This window comes from Chroicocephalus ridibundus, chromosome 21, assembly GCF_963924245.1.
Source record: "Chroicocephalus ridibundus chromosome 21, bChrRid1.1, whole genome shotgun sequence".
NCBI lineage: Eukaryota > Metazoa > Chordata > Aves > Charadriiformes > Laridae > Chroicocephalus > Chroicocephalus ridibundus.
The window spans coordinates 2,171,662-2,193,552 of NC_086304.1; the positions used below are offsets into that span (position 1 = coordinate 2,171,662).

General features: G+C 63.7%; 1 protein-coding gene across 2 annotated transcripts; it reads left to right on the forward strand.

Moving 5' to 3' along the window:
• The first annotated feature begins 135 nt into the window (after window positions 1-135).
• Window positions 136-21,455, forward strand: ITGA10 (integrin subunit alpha 10). Of its 2 annotated transcripts, none has more exons than XM_063357342.1 (30): window positions 136-223; window positions 3,008-3,119; window positions 4,211-4,308; window positions 4,414-4,502; window positions 4,619-4,733; window positions 4,819-4,946; window positions 6,526-6,674; window positions 9,256-9,406; window positions 9,568-9,733; window positions 9,837-9,910; window positions 10,236-10,380; window positions 11,453-11,601; window positions 11,713-11,856; window positions 12,234-12,437; window positions 12,612-12,742; window positions 12,950-13,116; window positions 14,471-14,613; window positions 14,725-14,832; window positions 14,929-15,014; window positions 15,097-15,238; window positions 16,149-16,241; window positions 16,321-16,397; window positions 16,487-16,570; window positions 16,669-16,753; window positions 16,825-16,938; window positions 17,056-17,157; window positions 17,248-17,361; window positions 17,505-17,600; window positions 18,666-18,779; window positions 18,891-21,455. In XM_063357342.1, exons 1-30 carry the CDS (start codon window positions 172-174, stop codon window positions 18,954-18,956), a joined length of 3,498 nt encoding a protein of 1,165 aa, XP_063213412.1. In that variant the 5' UTR covers window positions 136-171; the 3' UTR covers window positions 18,957-21,455. The 2 variants fall into 2 exon arrangements, with proteins under 2 accessions (XP_063213412.1, XP_063213411.1); XM_063357341.1 differs by having other exon boundaries at window positions 16,146-16,241; window positions 18,891-21,454.
• The last annotated feature ends 436 nt before the right edge of the window (window positions 21,456-21,891 follow it).

Genomic DNA, 21,891 nt, shown 5'->3' on the forward strand with positions numbered 1-21,891 from the left:
CCCGCCGGCTGTTTTATTTTTAGCAGCCAATTGAAGATGAAGGAGGAGGGGAAAAAAAATATTTAAAAAAAAAAAAAAAAGAGGGAAAAAAAATAAAAAAAATAAATAAAAAAAATATATATATATCCCGTAAGGAGACAGAGTAACCTTTGAGCCGGCGGCTCCGGGGCGATGGAGGGTGGTGGGTGCCGGCGGCTCCTCCGGGTGCTGCTCCTGCTCCCAGGTAACGTCACCCCAAAATTTAGCCGGATTTGGGAAAAGAAGGGTTTTTTTTTTTGGGGGGGGGGAAGGTGTTTTTTGGGGGGATGAAGCGGAGGCGTTTTGGGGACGCGGCGGGGTTGGGGGGGGGTGGGGGCTGAGCTGGGTACCCATTAACCCAGAGCTCAGCGATGGGTGGATGCCCCCCGCTGAGCCGGTCTTGGGGGGGGGGGGAGGGGGCTTTTGGGGGAAAAAAGCCTGGTTTTGGGGCTCATCCCCTCTCCCAGGATATTTGGGGCTTTTTTATTGCTGGAGGGGGGACCCCCAAAACCTCCCACCGCCCCCGGCTTTGGGGACGGGCTCGGTGCCGGCGTGGAGGGAACCAAACCCCGCTCAAAGGAACTTAAGAAACAATTTTAAGGACAAATCTCTATTTTTTTTTTTTTTGGGGGGGGGGGTGGGTAAAAAAAGATACAAAAGTTGAGGTTTTTTTGTCCCAAGGGGGGGTTGGCGGCTGGGTCCCAGCCCGTCTCCGTCCCATCTGGGCACGTCGGCGCTCCTGGGCCGTGCCCGGCCGGGGGGGACAGCGGGGCACGCTCCCCGCTGGCCCTGGGGGCTCCCCGTGCCTCAGTTTCCCCACCCGGAGCCGGGGCGGGGGGATATGGGGGGGGGGGGGGGTTGGGGGGGAGCACTTTGGAGGCCTTTTGAAGTTTGGAGGCAAATACAACCCCCCTGGGCCCCCCCAAATGGAACACACACCCCCCCCCGAGTTGTCCCGTCCACCCTGGGGCTTCCTGGGGTGCTGGGTGCCGCGTTTGGGGTGCTCAGGGCTATATGGGGGGTGCTGGGTGCTATACGAGGGGTGCCGGGTGCCACGTTTGGGGTGCTGGGTGCCGCATTTGGGGAGCGCAGTGCTATATGTGGGGTGCTGGGTGCCGCATTTGGGGTGCGCTGGGGGGGCTGCATTTGGGGCGCTTGGGTGCTATATGTGGGGTCCCAGGTGCTGCACTTGGGGTGCTGGGTGCCGTATTTGGGGTGCTCGGGTGCTATATGAGGGGTGCTGCCTGTGGGGTGCTGGGTGCCGCATTTGGGGAGCTCAGTGCTATATGTGGGGTGCTGGGTGCCGCATTTGGGGTGCTGGGGGTGCTGCATTTGGGGTGCTTGGGTGCTATATGTGGGGTCCCAGGTGCTGCACTTGGGGTGCTGGGTGCCGTATTTGGGGTGCTCGGGTGCTATATGAGGGGTGCTGCCTGTGGGGTGCTGGGTGCTGCCTGTGGGGTGCTGGGTGCTGCACTTGGGGTGCTGGGGGGGCTGCATTTGGGGTGCTTGGGTGCTATATGTGGGGTCCCAGGTGCTGTACTTGGGGTGCTGGGTGCTGCATTTGGGGCGGTGGGTGCTGCACTTGGGGTGCTGGGGGGGCTGTATATGGGGTACGTGGTGCTATACGAGGGGTGCTGCGTTTGGGGTGCTGGGTGCCGTACATGGGGTGCTTGGGTGCTGTATTTGGGGTGCTTGGGTGCTATATGTGGGGTCCCAGGAGCTGCACTTGGGGTGCTGGGTGCCGTATTTGGGGTGCTCGGGTGCTATATGAGGGGTGCTGAGTTTGGGGTGCTGGGTGCTGCATGTAGGGTGCTGGGTGCTGTACGTGGGGTGCTGGGGTACCATACATGGGGTGCTGGGTGCTGCACTTGGGGTGCTGGGGGGGCTGCATTTGGGGCGCTTGGGTGCTATATGTGGGGTCCCAGGTGCTGTACTTGGGGTGCTGGGTGCTGCATTTGGGGCGGTGGGTGCTGCACTTGGGGTGCTGGGGGGGCTGTATATGGGGTGCGTGGTGCTATACGAGGGGTGCTGCGTTTGGGGTGCTGGGTGCCGTACATGGGGTGCTGGGTGCTGTATTTGGGGTGCTGGGTGCTGCCTGTGGGGTCCCAGGTGCTGCACTTGGGGTGCCGGGGGTGCTGTATTTGGGGTGCTTGGGTGCTGTATGAGGGGTGCTGCGTTTGGGGTCCCAGGTGCTGCCTGTGGGGTGGTGGGTGCTGTATTTGGGGTGGTGGGTGCTGGATGTGGGGTGCTGGGGTTGCCGTATTTGGGGGGCTTGGGTGCTATATGAGGGGTGCTGAGTTTGGGGTGCTGGGTGCTGCCTGTGGGGTGCTCGATGCTGCCTGTGGGGCGCTGGGTGCTGCGTTTGGGGTCCCGGGTGCTGTATGTGGGGTGCTGGGGGTGCCGTATTTGGGGTGCTTGGGTGCTATATGCGGGGTGCTGCATTTTGGGGTGCTGGGTGCTGCCTGTGGGGCGCTGGGTGCCGCGTTTGGGGTGCCGGGTGCCGCGTTTGGGGTGCCGGGTGCCGTCCATGGGGCGCTGGGTGCTGCGTTTGGGGTGCTCGGAGCCGCACACGGGGTGCTCAGCACCCAGCACCCCCCTGCCCACCCCCCCCCACCTCCCCCCCCCCGGGGACAGGGGCCACCACCGCAGCCAGTGCCCCCTAAGAGTCCCCCCACCCCACCCCGGGGACCCCCCTTCCCGCCGGGCTCCCCCTCTTTCCCCACAGGTCCCCCCCCCGAGCACCCATGGGTGGGCACCAACTTGCCCACCAGCCTCCTCCCACCCCCCCCCCACCCCACCCCACCGCCCCAAACCCCCCGTGGGTCGCACCCATGTCCTGCCCCCCCCCAATTTTTATGGGTGGGAGGTGGGTGCTCGCAGCAGCACCCAAAAAATTAGCTTTTAGGGGCTCTTTGGGTGGGGTCTTGGCCGTTGGGGGGCTGCGTGTGCGTCGCCCCCCTCAGGGTCACTGTCCCCCCCCGGCCCCCAGGGCTGTGCCTGGGGTTCAACGTCGACGTGCGGCGGCCGCGGGTCTTCCCCGGGCCAGCCCAGGGCCAGTTTGGCTACAAGGTGCTGCAGCGGGCGAGCGGCGGGGACAAGTGGTGAGTGGCACCCAGGGGGGGCGACGGGGGACACGGGGACACCCATGGGGCTCTCTCACCACCACCCCCCCCCCCAGCACGGCCCACGGGGTCGGTGTGTGGGGCTGGGGCAGGGCTCGTGGGGCTGCGAGGAGGGGAAACTGAGGCAGGGAATGGGGGAAACTGAGGCAGGAAAGGGGGAAACTGAGGCAGAGAAGGGGAAAACTGAGGCAGGAATGGGGAAACTGAGGCAGGAAAGGGGAAACTGAGGCAGAGAGGGGGAAGTTGAGGCAGGAATGGGGGAGTTGAGGCGGGAATGGGGAAACAGAGTCAGGAAAGGGGAAACTGAGGCAGAGAGGGGGAAAACTGAGCCAAGGAAAGGGGGAAATTGAGGCAGAGAAGGGGAAAACTGAGGCAGGGAGGGGGAAGTTGAGGCAGGAATGGGGAAACTGAGGCAGGGAGGGGGAAAATTGAGGCAGGGAAAGGGGGACACTGAGGCAGAGAAGGGGAAAACTGAGGCAGGGAAGAGGGAAACAGGCAGGAAAGGGGAAACTGAGGCAGGAAAATGGGAAACTGAGGCAGGAGAGGAAAAAATTAGGCGGGGAAGGGGAAACCGAGGCAGGAAAAGGGGAAACCGAGGCAGGAAAAGGGGAAACTGAGGCAGGGAGGGGCCAGCAAAGCCTCCGCGGTGTTTTCCGGGGGCAGAAATGGGCTTTTAAGGCTCGCCGTGGATTTGCGCTTTACCCCGGCGTGGCTCGGAGGGAGGGGAGCGGGGGGGGGGGGGGCGGGGGGAGGGTAATGAAAATTAGGGTCCCCTGGGTAAAACCCGGGGCGGGGGGTGGGTGAGAGGGGGGCCCGGTGCCCGTGCCACGGCGGGGGGGCCGACGGCGGGGACTGCAGCCAGGGGGACAGACGGACAGACGGACGGAAACCGGTGGCGGAAGCGCGGGGGCGGCGGGGTTTGGCTCCGCGCCCCCCCCAAATACCGAGAGGGGCCGAGACGGAGACGGGGGTTGGGGCTGGGGGGGGGGGGGGGGGGCGTGTGTGGCGTGACGGTGACCCCCTGCCGGTGTCCCCTCACCTTCCCCCCCCCCCCCGCCACCTCCCCGCAGGCTGCTGGTGGGGGCCCCGTGGGACGGGGACCGCCAAGGTGACATCTACAAGTGCCGCGTGGGACCCCCCAACGCCACCTGCGCCAAAGCCAACCTCGGTACCGCCGTGGGGATGGGGGGGGGGGGGGGGGGGGGCAGCACCCCGGTGGGGTCGGGGGGGGGGTGTCACCCCGGTGCTGAGCCCCGGCGTCGCTCCGTCCCAGGGTCCGCAGCCCCTTGGCTCGTCCCCCTCCCCGGCCACAGCGTCCACTTGGGGATGACCCTCCTGGACTCCAGGGACGGCGGCTTCGTGGTGAGAGGAGCCTCCCCCCGAGGGAAACTGAGGCACGGCCGGGCGCGGGGACGGGTGCCAAGCCCATGCTGTGTGTGTGCCCTCCGTGTGTCCCCCCCCTCCATGTCCCCCCCCAGGCTTGCGCCCCGCTTTGGTCCCAGGAGTGCGGCACCTCCCTCTACAGCACCGGCCTCTGCGCCCGGCTGGATGGTGACCTCCGGCCGGTGGGGACCCTCGCGCCCACGGCCCAGCGTGAGTTGGGGGGCGGCTGCCGCGTGTGGGGCCGGGGTGGCCGTGCCAGGCCGGGCCGGTGACAGCTGCGTCCCCCCCTCCCCAGGCTGCTCCACCTACATGGACATCGTCATCGTCCTGGACGGTTCCAACAGCATCTACCCCTGGTACGAGGTGCAGAACTTCCTCAGCAACGTCCTCAGCAAGTTCTTCATCGGGCCGGGGCAGATCCAGGTGAGGTGTCGGGGTCCCCAGGGCCATGCTGGTGTCCCCAGGGCCGCGCCGGGGTCCCCAGGGCCATGGCGACGTGTCCAGGACACGTCCATGTCCACGATGTCCAGGACGACGTCACTGTCCCTGGGGTGATGAGGTCCCCCGGATGACGCCACCATACCCAGGGCAGTGCCGTCTTCCCTGGGGTGACGCCATTGTCCCCAGGGACATGCTATAATCCCCGTGGCAATGCCACTGTCCCCAGGGCCATGCTGCTGTCCCTGGGGTGATGCCACCCTTGGAGTGACACCATTGTCCCCAGGGTGATACCATCATCCCCAGCGTGACGCCATTGTCCCCAGGGCCATGCTACTGTCCCTGGGGTGATGCCACCCCTGGGGTGATGCGATTGTCCCCAGGGCCATGCTGCCGTCCCTGGGGTGATGCCACCCCTGGGGTGATGCCATTGTCCCCAGGGCTGTGCTACTGTCCCTGGGGTGACGCCATCGTCCCCAGGGCCATGTTACTGTCCCTGGGGTGACGCCATCGTCCCCAGGGCCATGCTGCTGTCCCTGTGGTGATGCCACCCCCGGGGTGATGCCATTGTCCCCAGGGCCATGCTACAGTCCCTGGGGTAATGCCACCCCTGGGGTGACACCATCGTCCCCAGGGCCGTGCTGCTGTCCCTGTGGTGATGCCACCCCCGGGGTGATGCCATCGTCCCCAGGGCCATGTTACTGTCCCAAGGGTGACGCCATCGTCCCCAGGGCCGTGCTGCTGTCCCTGTGGTGATGCCACCCCCGGGGTGATGCCATTGTCCCCAGGGCCATGTTACTGTCCCAGGGGTGTCATCATCGTCCCCAGGGCCATGCTACTGTCCCTGTGGCGATGCCATCCCCGGGGTGATGCCATTGTCCCCAGGGCCATGCTACTGTCCCTGGGGTGACGCCATCGTCCCCAGGGCCATGTTACTGTCCCAGGGGTGACGCCATCGTCCCCAGGGCCGTGCTGCTGTTCCTGTGGTGATGCCACCCCCGGGGTGATGCCATCGTCCCCAGGGCCATGCTACTGTCCCTGGGGTAATGCCACCCCTGGGGTGACACCATCGTCCCCAGGGCCGTGCTGCTGTCCCTGTGGAGATGCCATTGTCCCCAGGGCCATGCTACAGTCCCTGGGGTAATGCCACCCCTGGGGTGACACCATCGTCCCCAGGGCCGTGCTGCTGTCCCTGTGGAGATGCCATTGTCCCCAGGGCCATGCTACAGTCCCTGGGGTGATGCCACCCCTGGGGTGACACCATCGTCCCCAGGGCCGTGCTGCTGTCCCTGTGGTGATGCCACCCCCGGGGTGATGCCATTGTCCCCAGGGCCATGTTACTGTCCCAGGGGTGACGCCATCGTCCCCAGGGCCGTGCTGCTGTCCCTGTGGTGATGCCACCCCCGGGGTGATGCCATCGTCCCCAGGGCCATGCTACAGTCCCTGGGGTAATGCCACCCCTGGGGTGACGCCATCGTCCCCAGGGCCGTGCTGCCGTCCCCGTGGCGGTGCCACCCCGGGGGTGACGGCGCTGGCCCGCGGGTGACGGCGGCGTGTGGGGCAGGTGGGGGTGCTGCAGTACGGGGAGCGGGCGGTGCAGGAGTGGGCGCTGGGGCGGTACCGCACGGCGCAGGAGGTGGTGGAGGCGGCCAAGAACATCAGCCGGCAGGAGGGCAGGGAGACGCGCACGGCGCTCGCCATCCACCGCGCCTGGTGCGCCCGCGGCCGGAGCCCCGCGGGGACGGGCGGCGGGATGGGCACGGGGATGGGGATCGGGGTTGGGATCGGGGTTGGGAATTGGGGTTGGGAATTGGGATGGGGTTGGGGTTGGGGTTGGGATGGGAATTGGGGTTGGGAATTGGGGTTGGGAATTGGGATGGGATTGGGGTTGGGGTTGGGATGGGAATTGGGATTGGGAATCGGGATTGGGAACTGGGGTTGGGAATTGGGGTTGGGAATTGGGATGGGATTGGGGTTGGGGTTGGGATGGGAATTGGGGTTGGGAATTGGGATGGGGTTGGGGTTGGGATGGGAATTGGGGTTGGGAATTGGGGTTGGGAATTGGGATGGGGTTGGGGTTGGGGTTGGGATGGGAATTGGGGTTGGGAATTGGGATGGGGTTGGGGTTGGGATGGGAATTGGGGTTGGGAATTGGGGTTGGGAATTGGGACGGGATTGGGGTTGGGGTTGGGATGGGAATTGGGGTTGGGAATTGGGATGGGGTTGGGGTTGGGATGGGAATTGGGGTTGGGAATTGGGGTTGGGAATTGGGATGGGGTTGGGGTTGGGGTTGGGATGGGAATTGGGGTTGGGAATTGGGATGGGGTTGGGGTTGGGATGGGAATTGGGGTTGGGAATTGGGATGGGGTTGGGGTTGGGATGGGAATTGGGGTTGGGAATTGGGGTTGGGAATTGGGATGGGATTGGGGTTGGGGTTGGGATGGGAATTGGGGTTGGGAATTGGGATGGGGTTGGGGTTGGGATGGGAATTGGGGTTGGGAATTGGGGTTGGGAATTGGGGTTGGGAATTGGGATGGGATTGGGGTTGGGGTTGGGATGGGAATTGGGGTTGGGAATTGGGGTTGGGAATTGGGATGGGATTGGGGTTGGGAATCGGGATGGGAATTGGGATTGGGAATCGGGATTGGGAACTGGGGTTGGGAATCGGGGTTGGGGTTGGGATCAGGGATGGGATTGGGGTTGTGAATTGGGATGGGATCAGGATTGGGGATTGAGGTTGGGAATCGGGATGGGCGTTGGGATTGGGGTTGGGATCAGGATGAGAATTGGGGTTGGGAATTGGGATGGGAATTGGGATTGGGATGGGATCAGGATTGGGGACTGAGGTTGGGAATCGGGATGGGCGTTGGGATTGGGGTTGGGATCGGGATGAGAATTGGGGTTGGGAATTGGGATGGGAATTTGGATTGCGGATGGGAACTGGAATGGGATGGGGATTGGGAATGGGGGTTGGGAATCGGGATGGGAATTGGGATGGGAATTGGGATTGGGGTTGAGATCAGGGTTGAGAATTGGGATTGGGGATGGGAATTGGGATTGGAAATCGGGATGGGAATTGGGACTGGGGTTGGGATCAGGGTTGGGAATTGGGATTGGGGATGGGAATTGGGATTGGGAATCGGTATTGGGAACTGGGGTTGGGAATTGGGGTTGGGAATCGGAATGGGAATTGGGATTGGGGATGGGGTCAGGGTTGGGAATTGGGATTGGGGATGGGAATTGGGATTGGGAATCGGGATTGGGAATAGGGGTTGGGAATCGGGATGGGAATCGGGATTGGGGTTGGGATCAGGGCTGTGAATTGGGATTGGGGACTGGGAATTGGGATGGGATCGGGATTGGGGATTGGGGTTGGGAATCGGGATGGGAGTTGGGATTAGGGTTGGGATTGGGGTTGGGATCAGGGTGGGAATTGGGGTTGGGAATTGGGATGGGAATTGGGATCGGGGTTGGGAATTGTGATTGGGGATGGGAATTGGGATGGGATCGGGATTGGGGTTTGAGGTTGGGAATCAGGATGGGGGTTGGGATGGGGGTTGGGATCGGGATGGGAATTGGGATTGGGGATGGGAATTGGGATGGGATCGGGATTGGGAATTGGGGTTGGGAATCGGGATCAGGGATGGGATCAGGGTTGTGAATTGGGATTGGGGATGGGACTTGGGATGAGATTGGGATTGGAAATTGGGATTGGGGTTGGGAATCAGGATGGGAATTGGGATGGGATCAGGATTGGGGATTGGGGTTGGGAATCGGGATGGGAATTGGGATTGGGGATGGGAATTGGGATGGGATTGGGAATGGGAGTTAGGGTTGGGAATCGGGATGGGGGTTGGGATGGGGGTTGGGACTGGGGTTGGGATCAGGGATGGGATGGGGGTTGTGAATTGGGATGGATGGGGATCAGGGGATGGGATTGGGATGGAGATTGGGATGGGGTTTGGGATCGGGGTTGTGAATTGGGATTGGGGATGGGAACTGGGATGGAATCGGGATTGGGATTTGGGTTGGGAATTGGGATGGGAATTGGGATGGGGGTTGGGATGGGGGTTGGGATTTGGGTTGGGGATTGGGGATGGAAAGTGGGATGGGATCAGGATTGGGAATTGAGATCAGGGTTGGGATCAGGACGGGGATTGGGCTGGGAATTGGGATCGGAGTTGGGAATTGGGATGGGGGTTGAAATCAGGGTAGGGATTGGGGTTGGGATTGGGATCAGGGTCGGGATTGGGATCGGGATCTGGCTCAGCCTCACACCACCCCTCCCCGGCAGCACCGAAGCCTTCAGCCCCGAGCAGGGCGGGCGGGCGGATGCCACCCGGCTGATGATCGTGGTGACGGACGGGGAGTCCCACGACGGCGAGGAGCTGCCCGAGGCTCTGGCCGAGTGCGAAAAGCGCAACGTCACCCGCTACGCCATCGCGGTGAGCGCCACGGCCGCCTCCCTGCCCGCCAGCCGGGAGGAGGCACCGTGCCTCAGTTTCCCCATTCCCCCTTCGTGCCAGGCTGCGGTGGGGGACGCCCATGCCACCTCCGTCGGGGTCCGGATCTGGCCCCCGGGTGACGCTGGGTCCCCTCTCCCCAGGTGTTGGGGCACTACCTCCGCCGGCAGCAGGACCCCGAGGATTTCATTCGCGAGATCAAGTACATCGCCAGCGACCCGGACGAGAAATACTTCTTCAACGTCACCGACGAGGCCGCCCTCAACGACATCGTGGATGCCTTGGGTGACCGCATCTTCAGCCTGGAAGGTGACGTGGGGCCGGATCCGGGTCTGGACGCCGGGTTGAAGGGGTGCAGAAAAAACATCCGGAACCTCATCTGGAGGAATCCCGTCTCTTTCCCCCTTCCCAGGCACCCACGGGTACAACGAGAGCTCCTTCGAGCTGGAGATGTCCCAGATCGGCTTCTCCATCCACCTCCTGGAGGTGAGACGGCCAGGACCGGGCAGGATGTGGCCCCGGGGAGGGTTGAGACGGGGGGAGGGACGACAGCCACCGCCTGTCCCGGGGGGTTTGCAGAAGTGGAAAATAATCCTCAACCCAACCCGGGATTGGGCATCCCCGGCACTGAGTGTCCCAGGCTGGGCAGGTGATGGGGGTTTTTTTTTTTTGGGGGGGGGAGATTTGGGGACAGTGAGGCATCGCCACGCACGCGATGTCCTCGAGGCGTGTGACACACGCTTCCCCCCAAGCTCCCATCCCGCTGCAGCATCATGTCACCACCACCATCACCCCCCCCCGCCTCACCCAGGACGGGATCCTCTTCGGCACGGTGGGAGCCTACGACTGGGACGGGGCCGTGCTGGAAGAGAGCCGGCGCGGCCGCATCATCCCGCCCCGCAAAGCCTTCCAGGAGGAATTCCCGTTGGAGCTGAAGAATCACGCGGCTTATTTGGGTACAAGGAGGGGGTGTCCCGAGGGATGCAGCGTGTCCTGGAGATTCGGGGTGAACCAGGGGTGCTCCGTGTCCCGGCGATATGGGGCAAATGGGGAATCACCAGCAACCGAGGGATGCTCTGTGCCCCAGGGGTGCGGTGTTCCCAGGGATGTTCCATGCCCCGGGGATGCTCCATGCCCCAGGGATGCGGGGTGTCCCGGGGATGGTGGGTGCCCCGGGGATGCTCCATGCCCAGGGATGCGGTATTCCTCAGGGATGCTCCCTGCCCCAGGGATGCGGGGTGTCCCAGGGATGCTCCATGCCCCAGGGATGCGCCATTCCCCGGAGATGCTCCATGCCCAGGGATGTGGTGTTCTCTAGGGGTGCTGCCTGCCCCAGGGATGCTCCCTGCCCCGGGGATGCTCCATGCCCAGGGATGTGGTGTTCCCCAGGGATGCTCCATGCCCCAGGGGTGCGGGGTGTCCCAGGGATGGTGGCTGCCCCAGGGATGCTCCATGCCCAGGGATGCGGTGTTCCTCAGGGATGCTCCCTGCCCCAGGGATGCGGGGTGTCCCGGGGATGCTCCATGCCCCAGGGATGCTCCATGCCCAGGGCTGTGGTGTTCCCTAGGGATGCTCCATGACCCAGGGATGCAGGGTGTCCTGGGGATGCTCCATGCCCCAGGGATGCTCCATGCCCTGGGGATGGGGGGTGTCCCAGGGATGGTGGGTGCCCGAGGGATGCTCCGTGCCCCAGGGGTGCAGTGTTCTCCAGGGTTGCTCCATGCCCCAGGGGTGCGGTGTTCCCCAGGGATGCTCCATGCCCCGGGGATGCTCCATGCCTCAAGGATGATGGGTGCCCCAGGGATGCTCCATGCCCCAGGGATGCGGGGTGTCCCGGGGATGGTGAGTGCCCCAGGGGTGCTCCATGCCCCAGGGATGTGGTGTTCCCCAGGGATGCTCCATGCCCTGGGGATGCGGAATGGCCCAGGGGTGCTCAGTGTCCCAGGGATGCCGGGTGCCCCGGGGACACAGGGTGGCAGAGGAATGGCACCCCCCCAGCCCCAGAGCTTTTCCCTGCTGTTGAGGCAGGTTACGCCGTCTCCTCGCTGCGGCTCCCCGGGGGGCAGCGCCTGTACGTGGCCGGGGCCCCCCGCTTCCAGCACAAGGGCAAGGTGATCCTCTTCCAGATGGACACCACGGGGACCGTGACGGTGGCCCAGGCGCTGACGGGGGAGCAGGTAGGTGCTGCTGGGGGCCGGGGGGCGGGGGGAGGAGACAGCCATGGGAAAGGGCTGCTGGCAGCCCTCAGGCTCATGCAGACCCCCCCCCACACGCACTGCGACCCACAGATCGGCTCCTACTTCGGCAGCGAGGTGTGCGTCCTGGACGTGGACGGCGACGGGGTCACCGACGTGCTGCTGGTGGCAGCTCCCATGTACCTGGGTGCCCAGAGCAGGGAGACGGGGAGGGTGTATCTCTACAGAGTGGGGCAGGTGAGGGGCTCGGGGGGGGTGTTGTGGGGGGATGCGGGGGGGATCGGGGCACACAGTGGGGTTGGGTGTGTGGGGGGGATGCACTATGACTGGGGGGACATGATAAGGTGGGGAGGGGTGGGAAAAGGGTCAGGGGGATGCAGTGGAATTGAGGGGGACTGGGGCGGGGGGGGGGGGGGGGGGGGGGGGGGGTGTCGCAGCAGGGTTTGGGGGGGTTCACAGCAGGGCTGAGGGGGTGAGGCAGCCCAGGGGCTCCTCCTGCTCTCCCCACCTCTGGGGGCAGGGGGCGGGGGGGTGTTCAGCTGTGGGGCACATGGGGCTGGACCCAGCACGGTGGGGTACCGAGGGCCACCCTGTTCCCCCCCCCACCCACCCAGAGGCTCCTGGCCCCTGCCGGCACCCTGCACGCCGACAAGAAGCCGCAGGATGCCCGGTTCGGCTACGCCCTGGCCGCCGTGCCCGATCTCAACCACGACGGTTTCAATGACGTGGTGGTGGGGGCTCCGCTGGAGGACGGGCACCGCGGCGCCGTCTACGTCTACCACGGCGCCCCGGGTACCCTCCTGCCCCATTACAAGCAGGTGAGATAGATGGGACCTGGGGGGTGCTGGAGGCAGGGGGGGGGGTGTCTCACTGCCATCTTGCTGGGGGAGGGTGGGGTGGTGGCAGTGGTGGTGTTGGTTTCTATTAGGTTGAGCGCTGCCTTATACGAGACAGCGGTGAAGCCACTGCTTGCCCTGCTCTCGCCTCCCCAGCGCATCGAGGCGGCGGCGCTGGGTCCGACCCTCAGCTATTTCGGGCGCAGCCTGGACGGGCGGCTGGACATGGATGGGGACGGGCTGGTGGACCTGGCCGTGGGGGCGCAGGGGGCGGCCGTGCTGCTGCGGTGAGTCCTGGGGACAGGGACGGGCGGAGGGGACAGCCCAGGGCCACCCGGCTCAGCCCTGCCTGGCGGGATGCTCTCGGGCGTCTCCCGGCCTCCCCCGTGCCTCAGTTTCCCCTTGCAATAAGAGGAGGAGAGCTTGGGGACGGTGCAGGGATGGATGTCACCGTCCCCGTGAGCATCCTGGTGGCACTGTCCCCTGGCTGCCAGGTCCCGCCAGATCGTCCAGGTCAACACGTCGCTGACGGTGGAGCCACCGGCCATCAACGTCATCCAGAAGAACTGCCAGCGCAGCGGCACCGGCGCCGTCTGCCTCCGGGCCAGAGTCTGCTTCCGTGCTGGGACCCGCGCCCGGGGCCAGCGGGACAGGGACATCGGTGAGTGACGGGGAGAATGGGATGAGCAGCTGGAGCATCCCAGGGTGTCCCTGGAACATCCCAGGAGCATCCCAGGAGCAGCCCTGGGGTGTCCCCATAGTATCACCGGAGCATCCACATGCCCATCCCAGCGTGTTCCCAGAGAATCTCCAGGGCTTCCCCTGCGTAGCATCCCCCGCGCTACCCCGGAGCAGCCCTGGGGTGTCCCCTGGATGTCACCGGAGCATCCATACGCCAATCCCAGATCATCCCATGATGACCCTGGAGCATTCCCAGAGCATCCCAAGAGCATCCCTAGGGTGTCCCCGGAGTATCACCGAAGCAGCCATACGCCATCCCTGGAGAATCCCAACCACATCCTCGGGGTGTCCCTGGAGCATCCCTGATGTATCCCCAGGGTATCCTTGGAGCTTCTCCAGAGCATCCCTGCAGCATCCCCAGAACATCCCTAGAGCATCCCTGGGGTGTCCCCTGGGCTTCCCCAGAGCATCCCTGGGGTGTCCCCTGAATATCACCGGAGTATCCATATGCCGCCTCCGGAGCACCCCAAGAGCATCCTCAGGGTGTCCCCAGAGCACCCCTGATGTAGCCCCAACGCATCCCTGGAGCATCCCAGGGTGTCCCCGGAGCATCTCCAGGGCGTCCCCACCCCGTGGGTGGCTCCAAGCGCCGACCCCCTGTTGCGTGAAAGGGGCAAAGCGGTTTGGGCAGACAATAACCCCCCCCCCCTTGCGCTATCGACGGCATCTTCCCCGATATCCCCCCTTTCTTGGGCTATTTTTTTTTTTTTTAATGCTATTTTTTTACCTTCAAGGCGGAGTTTGAGTGACTCCAGCCATAAATACTTTTATTTTATGATTGGCGTAAAATTCTCTGGCTTCACATTTAAAGGCAGCGCTTACGAAAAATTCAGGGCGCAGACCCAAGGGGGAGAGGTCGCACCTTGGAGGCGGGTGGCCTTCGGGACGGAGGTGTGTTTCGGTGTTACAGTGAGCAAAGCTGGCGCAAAGGACAGCATTTCGTCAAAATTTGGCAAAAACGCCGGCTCAGGGTAGCAGCCAGGCAGCTTATGGGTTCCATAGGGCCATCTCGGTCCCGTAGTGGCTGTACGTCACGGGGCAAGGCCGCGGAAGGTCGCGTTCCCGTTCCATCCCCCGTGTCGCTTCGCAAGCGATAGTGGACAGGGAATCGCAGGCGTCGAACTCTTTGCGCGCCGTGTCCCACCTTAGAAGCCTTTTGCTTTCATACCTTTCCGTAATGTGTGAACAATGCTGTATTTTTGGCCATTTTTTTAGTAATTATCCCCCCCGACACACACACACACCCCCCCACCACCATCCTTGTCCCCACGCAGAGCTCCGGTACAACGTGTCCCTGGAGGAGAGGACGCCGGGAGCCCGGGCTGCCTTCGACTCCGGCGCTCGGCGGTTGCTGCAGCGTCGCCTCGAGCTCTCGCTGGGGCGGCAGAGCTGCCTCCGCTTCCCCTTCCACGTCCTGGTGAGCTGCGGCGGGACCCCTCCCTGGGACACAGGGTGGCTTTTTCCACCACTTCCCCCCCCTCCCCTGCCGACCTGGGGGCTAACGGGGGACCCCTCCGCCTTCCCCCAGGACACCACGGACTATCTGCGACCCCTCAGCTTCACGGTGAGGTTGGCCATGGCCGAATCCACCGGCCCGGTGCTGGATGAGACGTCCCCCACCACCATCCGGAAACTGGTGGGTGCTGGTGGAGGTGGCCGCATCACCCCCCCCCGCCCCCCCTGTCCCCCCCCAGTGCTCCCAGCACCGGCATCACCCCCCGGCTCCTTCCAGATCCCCTTCTTCAAGGACTGCGGGGAGGACGATGAGTGCGTCACGGACTTGGTGCTCAGGGCCACCATGGACATCGTGGGCTCCAGGTATGGGGTGTCCCTGGGGTCTCCCCGGGGTTAAGCCATGTCTCGGGAGCCCCTGGGGCCGTAACCCCCCTCGTGGCTGCAGGCAGAGCCCCCACGTCCTGCGCAAGGGCAGGAGGAAGGTGATGGTGGACGTGGTCCTGGAGAACAAGAAGGAGAACGCCTACAACGCCAGCCTGCTCCTCCGCTTCTCCAGCAACCTCCACTTCTCCAGCCTCGCGCTTCAGGTACAGGGCCATGGGGGGAGGGGGGGTCCCCCAGACCCACCTGCCCCCCCCCCCCAGCCCCTCCGAGACATCGTAGTCCTTCCAGCCCTGCACAGACCCTCCAGCCCGTCCCGGGACAAAGGCTGGGGTCTCTCCAGTCTTACAGAGATTCTCCAACCCATTCTCCTCCCCAACCTGCCCCAGGTGGGAGGTGGGGGGGTCCATTGGGCCCATATGGACCCCCCCAACCCATCCTAAGTGGGAGGTGGGGGTCCATTTAGTCCTATATTGATCCCCCAACCCATCCCAGGTGGGAGACGGGGGGGTTCATATAGCCCATATGGGCCCCCAACCCATCCCAGGTGGGCGATGGGGGGTTCATATGACCCATATGGGCCCCCAACACATCCCAGGTGGGAGACGGGGGGGTTTGTATGACACATATGGGCCCCCAGCCCATCCCAGGTGGGAGACGGGGGGGGGGTTCGTATGGCCCATACGGGCCCCCAACCCATCCCAGGTGGGAGATGGGGGGGGTTCCTATGGTCCATGTGGGCCCCCAACCCATCCCAGGTGGGGGATGGGGGGGGTTCATATGACCCATACGGGTCCCCAACCCATCCCAGGTGGGGGGTGGGGGCTTCATATAGCCCGTCTGGGCCACCAACCCATCCTAGGTGGGGGTGGGGGTCCATTTTGCCCCATATGGGTCCCCCAATGCATCCCACGTGGGAGATGGGGGGGTCCCCCAGCCCATCCTGGCTGGGAGATGGGGGTCCATGTGACCCTACGGGGGGGCTCACAACCGATCCCAGGTGGGGTTCCATAGGGCTCCTCACCCTTGTGCTCACCCTGCGCTCCCCCCAGCTCCCTCCCGTCCCCATCCCCATCCGGACGTGGGTGATGTGTGACCCCCCCCCCCCCCCAGCAGGACACCAGCTCGGTGAAGCTGGAGTGCACGGCGCTGGCAGGTCACCGTCGGCTCTGCAGCGTCGGCTACCCCGTCTTCCGCTCACTGGCCAAGGTAGGGGACGGGGACACCCCCCTCCCCCGGGACCCCCATGCACCCAGCCCACCCCACCGACGGCCCCACTCCCCCCTAGGTCTCCTTCACCCTGGAGCTGGAGTTCAGCTGCTCCGTCCTCCTCGACCGAGCCGAGGTCGCCCTCGAGGCCAGCAGGTAGGACGGGCTGCACCCCACGGGGTGGGTCTGGGGGGGGGCTGAGGGGGTCTCGGGGTCCTCCCCATGGTCACGTCTCCCCCTTCCAGTGACAGCACCGAGGCGACGCCAGAGGACAACGCGCTCCGGCTTTCTGCCCCCATCCGCTACGAGCCTGACCTCTTCCTCTCCAGGTAGGGCTGGGGGGGGAAGCGGGGCAAAGATGGCGGGGGCGGGCGTTCGTGGTGCTGGGGGCAGGATCCGACCCCCCCCCCTACTCTCATGCCGGCAGCGACGCCAACCTGCACCGCTACGAGGTTCACCCCCTCGGCACCTTCCCCCACGGCCCTGGCCCCGAATTCAAGACCACGGTGAAGGTGAGGAGATATGGGGGGAGGGGGTGGTGTTTTGCAGGGGGGGGTCCTGGCTCACCCCGCTCTCCCCCCAGGTGCAGAATTTGGGGTGCTACCCGGTCCGAAACCTCACCCTCCTCATGGCCCTGCCAGCCCTGGGCTACCGCCGCGCCACCTTCCTCTCCGTCACACGCGTCCTGGCCGATAACGTGAGTCCCTCGCCCAAACTGGGGGTGCTGGGGGCGGGGGGGGGGTGGGTTTCCCTGCACACACACGCACACACACCCCCCCCCAGCACTGAGCCCAGCTTCTCTCCCCCCACCCAGGCTACCTGCACGCTGCGGACCCCCCCCGAGGAGCCGCGGCAGCGGGGAACGGCCACGGTGGTCCCGGTGCACCCCGAAGACCTCCTGCGCGTGGACAGGCTGGTGAGAGTCACCCTGAGCCGCCCCCAGCTGGGCTTTTTTGGGGGGGGTGGGGGTGTCCCCTGCCACGGCACCCCACGTTTCACCCCGTAGGACTGCGCCAACGCCTGGTGCCAGGAGCTGAGCTGCCGGTTGGGGCGGCTGGACCGCGGCGGGGAGGCCTCCATCCACGTCCTCCGCGCCATCCACAACGACTTCTTCCGTGGGGTGAGGAGGGGGAGACGAGGAAGGGTGACACCCCCCCCGATCTGCCATGCCCTGGTGCAGAGCAAAGAGCTCAGGGTGGCGAAACACGGCTTGAAACCCCCCCCCCACGCCCCTTTCCCCCTTTTTTTTTTCCCCATCCCCAGGCTAAATTCAGGAGCGTGAGGGTGGTCAGCACGGTCTGGCTGGGGGTCCCGGGGAGCAGCGTGCTGATGCTGGAGGAGGGGGCGCATCGGAGGGAGGTAGGAGCCCCCCCCCAGACCCCTGTCACACCCCCCCCACCCCCGAACTGAATATTCATATTCATCAATGACCTGGATGAGGGGATAGAGTGCACCCTCAGCAAGTTTGCTGATGACACCAAGCTGGGTGGGGTGGCTGACACACCGGAAGGCTGTGCCGCCATCCAGAGAGACCTGGACAGGTTGGAGATCTGGGCAGAGAGAAACCTTATGAAGTTCAACAAGGGCAAGTGTAGGGTGCTGCACCTGGGGAGGAATAACCCCCTGCACCAGGACAGGCTGGGGGTGACCTGCTGGAGAGCAGCTCTGTGGAAAGAGACCTGGGAGTCCTGGTGGACAACAGGATGACCATGAGCCAGCGATGGGCCCTTGTGGCCAAGAAGGCCAATGGCATCCTGGGGTGCATCAAGAGGAGCGTGGCCAGCAGGTCAAGGGAGGTCATCCTCCCCCTCTGCTCTGCCTTGGTGAGGCCGCACCTGGAGTACTGTGTCCAGTTCTGGGCTCCCCGGTTCAAGAGGGACAGGGAACTGCTGGAGAGGGTGCAGCGGAGGGCTACGAGGATGATCAGGGGACTGGAACACCTCTCTTATGAGGAAAGGCTGAGGGATTTGGGTCTCTTCAGTCTGGAAAAAAGGCGTCTGAGGGGTGACCTTATCAACGCTTATAAATACTTAAAGGGTGGGTGTCAGGACGATGGGGCGAGGCTCTTCTCAGTGGTGCCCGGGGACAGGACAAGAGGCAATGGGCACAAACTGGAACATAGGAAGTTCCACCTAAACATGAGGAGGAACTTCTTTACCCTGAGGGTGGCAGAGCCCTGGAACAGGCTGCCCAGAGAGGTGGTGGAGTCTCCAACTCTGGAGACATTCAAAACCCACCTGGACGTGTTCCTGTGCCACCTGCTCTGGGTGACCCTGCTCTGGCAGGGGGGTTGGACTAGATGATCTCCAGAGGGCCCTTCCAACCCTATGATTCTATGATTCTATGATTCTATGAAACCTGGGGGGCAGCGCTGTGGGGAGACCCCCATCCCCACTCACTCCTTCCCCCCACCCCCACCCCCAGATGGTCCTTGAAATCATCCAGGCGAAGCGGGTGCCCGTCTCCCTCTGGATCCTGGTGGGCAGCATCCTGGGGGGGCTGCTCCTCCTGGCCCTCATCATCTTCTGCCTGTGGAAGGTGAGAACGGGGCCGGGATGGGCTTTGGGGCGAGGGGGGGGGGGAACAGACAGCAGGGGACAGGGGGCTCTGCCCGCCCTCCCCACGCTCCCCTCCACCCTCTCCCCCCAGCTGGGCTTCTTCACCCGCAAGAAGCTCCCCGAGGAGGAGGAGGAGGAGGAGAAGGAGGAACAGTGAGGGGAAGCGGTGGCCCCTCGAGCCCAGCGCCGTGGGGACGGGCCCACATCCCTTCCCCAGCCTTGGGGACAAGCAGGGGCTCGGGACTCTGCCACCGTCCCCCCCCCCATTCCCGCCTCGGCTCCATCCTTGCGGAGGGCGATGCCTCCGCGGGGGCTGGATTGGGCTGGCACAGGGATTGCAGCCAGGTGAGGTCGGAGGTGGGGGGGGGAGAGGGGAAGGAGCCCCCCCAGGTTTGAGCCGAAGGACTCGGGGGATGGTGGCGGAGGTGGGGGAAAGGGACCGGGGCTGAAAGAAGCGGCTCCACCAATAAAGCTCAGCCCCCGCGGAGATGCTCCAGCGTGTGGTACCCGCCGCCGCGCTCCGCCTGCATCCCTGGCGCCGCCCCGGGGATGCTCCAAGAGTAGAAACTCTTCCAACTCCCAGGAAAAAAAAAAAAAAAAATCAAAAAAACCCAATAAAACCAACACCAAAACCAAAACCCTCTGGAGAGGCACCAGCGACAGCCAGGAAATATAAAGCAATAGGGGGATAAGGCCGGGGGGGGGTCCAAAATACACCCCAAACTCCCCCCCTCCATGGTCCCTTTGGCCGCGCGTCTCCCGCTGCCCCCGCGGGGTCTTGCCTCGCGAGATGCCCTGGGAAGTGTCTGGCTTAAATTTCTGCTCCCCCCCCCCGGGGAAGAAATCCCCGATTTCTGGCGCTCCAGGGCTGAGTCGTCGCCGCGGGCGAGAGGGAGGGAGGGGGGAGAAGGTGTGGGGCTCCCCCCCCCACCACCACCCCCGGCCCAGCACCCCCAAAACCCACCCCGTGTGTGGGGTGCTTTGCTGAAATCCTAAATAACAGGGAAAAAGCAACGAGAGAAACCCAGCAAAGAAAACGCGGAAAAGGGGATCTAGCCGCAGGTTAAGGCATTTTCCCTTTCGGATTCACCAACCCACGCGGCCCAGAGCCATTTATTGTCTCCAAACTCCCAGCCCCGCCATCAGAAAGCCCCCAAACGAGCAGATTTTGGGGGTTTTGAAGGGGTGCAGCGTCCAAGCAGGAGCTGCTTTTCCGGGGGGGAGCCCGGCAGGTTGCGGGGCGATGGTGGGGCCAGCGCCTCCCCTTCTGCTTTCCTTCCCCCCCCCCCCCCCCCCCCAACATCCCCCCAGCAACACCCGCTCCCGCCGCTGGAAAAGCTTCGTCCGAACCCTGCAGGGTCCCAGCTCTGGGGGAAGGGCAGGGAAACCTCCTCCCCCAGCACTCGGGTCTCCTTCCCCCGAAATGAAGGAGGGACGCGGGGGGGGGGACGACAGGGAGAGGGGTTTCGGGGCGTCCGTCCCCCAGGAGCCGAATCCCGGAGGACGGGAGTCACGGTGGTGGGAAAAGGGGCCGACGCCACGAAACGCCATCCCACCACTGCTCCCCCCACTCCCCAGCCCACAACCGCTCACCTCCGGCACCCAAAGGAGACTTTTTTCTCCCCAGAAAAGCCCCTTTACAGGCCCCCCCCCGACCCCCGCGGAGGTTCTTTCCATCCCAGTCAGTCCCCGAGCTTCTCCTCCAGCGCCGCCAACCTCTCGCCAAGCCCGGTCTTCTTTATAAAGGCCTTTATTTGACTGAATAGCAAACGAAACACTAGTTTAAATCGAGTGTACGTAGTACACCGTTTACAGCAACGAAGCGGCGACATGTGTTTAGACGCGACCTACCTCTCCCTCCCGCCCGCTGCCCGGCCCCGGGGGTTGGGGGGCAGGGGGGGGTTTCAACATCGCCCACGTTGAAGTGGGGTGCCCTAAGCACAGAGGTTATTCGGGACGATAAAAGAAAAAAAAAAAAAAAAACAAAAAAAAATGCAAAAAAAAAACCAAAAAAACAAAAAAACCAAAAAACCACACGGGAAAGTTGAATGCGGATGAAATGTTTACAAATTGGGAGGGGGATAAAAAAAAAACAAAAAACAACAAAAACAAAAAAACCACCAAAAACAGACAAACAAAAAACAACTAAACAAAAAAAACCCCAACCCCGACAAACCGAAACGAAAACCAAAACGACAAAGAAAACAAAATTTCCACGAAAATAAAGAGATTCTCTCAAAGTTGCGGGACTAAGGGAGGATTAAGATCTGCCTGTTAAAAGACCGAGGAATCGGCCGTCGAAACGGCTACGCGCAGTTAGGTCCCTTTTCCTAAAGGATGCCTTTAATGTGGTCCATACACCGTGAGGCAGCTGAGGATCCTCCGCGCCTCACCGTTGCGGGGGGCGGGGGGGGGGGAACAGGGCGGGGGGGACAGGCCGGCACAGCCCCGGGGGACACAGGCACATGGAGAAGGGCCAGAAAAAAAATACAACCAAAACAAACCACAAAAAAAAAAAAAAACAACCCAAAAAAACCAACCTAAAGTCCACGACAAGACAGAAAACTCCTGTTCCCAGAACCAAAGGGGAGGGGGGGGGGGGAGAGGGGGGGCATCCCCAGCACGTTCCTTCCTCCCCGCCTGGGGGAGAGCCCCCCCCCCCGCCCCCCGAGCCCTTCGACGCCTCCGTTTTTCACCCCCTTGAGAAAAACTACAGCACTAATTTATCGACACCGGCACTCAACAGAAGGGGGGGGGGAAGGAAAGTAAAAAAAAAAAAAAAAAAAAAATAAACCCAACCAAACCAACCCAAAACCTCCTGGATTTGATTCCGCCCACCCGGTTCGAGGGGGGAGGGAAAGGGGCCAAAATCGCCTCCTTTCCGCCGCCTCCTCCTCCTCCGCAAGGCGCAGCGCGACGGCGGGGGACGCGTTCCCCACCTCTTTGGAGGGAGGGGGGGGGACACACGGGATGGGGACGACGACACCGCGCAGACGGAGGTGGGCTCGCTAGCGACCCAGGCCGCGCACACACACACCCCCCCACACCCCCACCGTGTCCCCCGTCCCCGCTTTCGCAAGGGCCCACGTTTG

Excerpts from the sequence above, each read along its gene's own strand:
- ITGA10 (XM_063357341.1), top strand. The coding sequence starts at position 172 with ATGGAGGGTGGTGGGTGCCGGCGGCTCCTCCGGGTGCTGCTCCTGCTC. Across the intron at positions 9,734-9,836 it reads CCGCATCTTCAGCCTGGAAG|GCACCCACGGGTACAACGAG; the intron begins GTGACGTGGGGC and ends CCCCCTTCCCAG. Across the intron at positions 18,780-18,890 it reads TCATCTTCTGCCTGTGGAAG|CTGGGCTTCTTCACCCGCAA; the intron begins GTGAGAACGGGG and ends CTCTCCCCCCAG.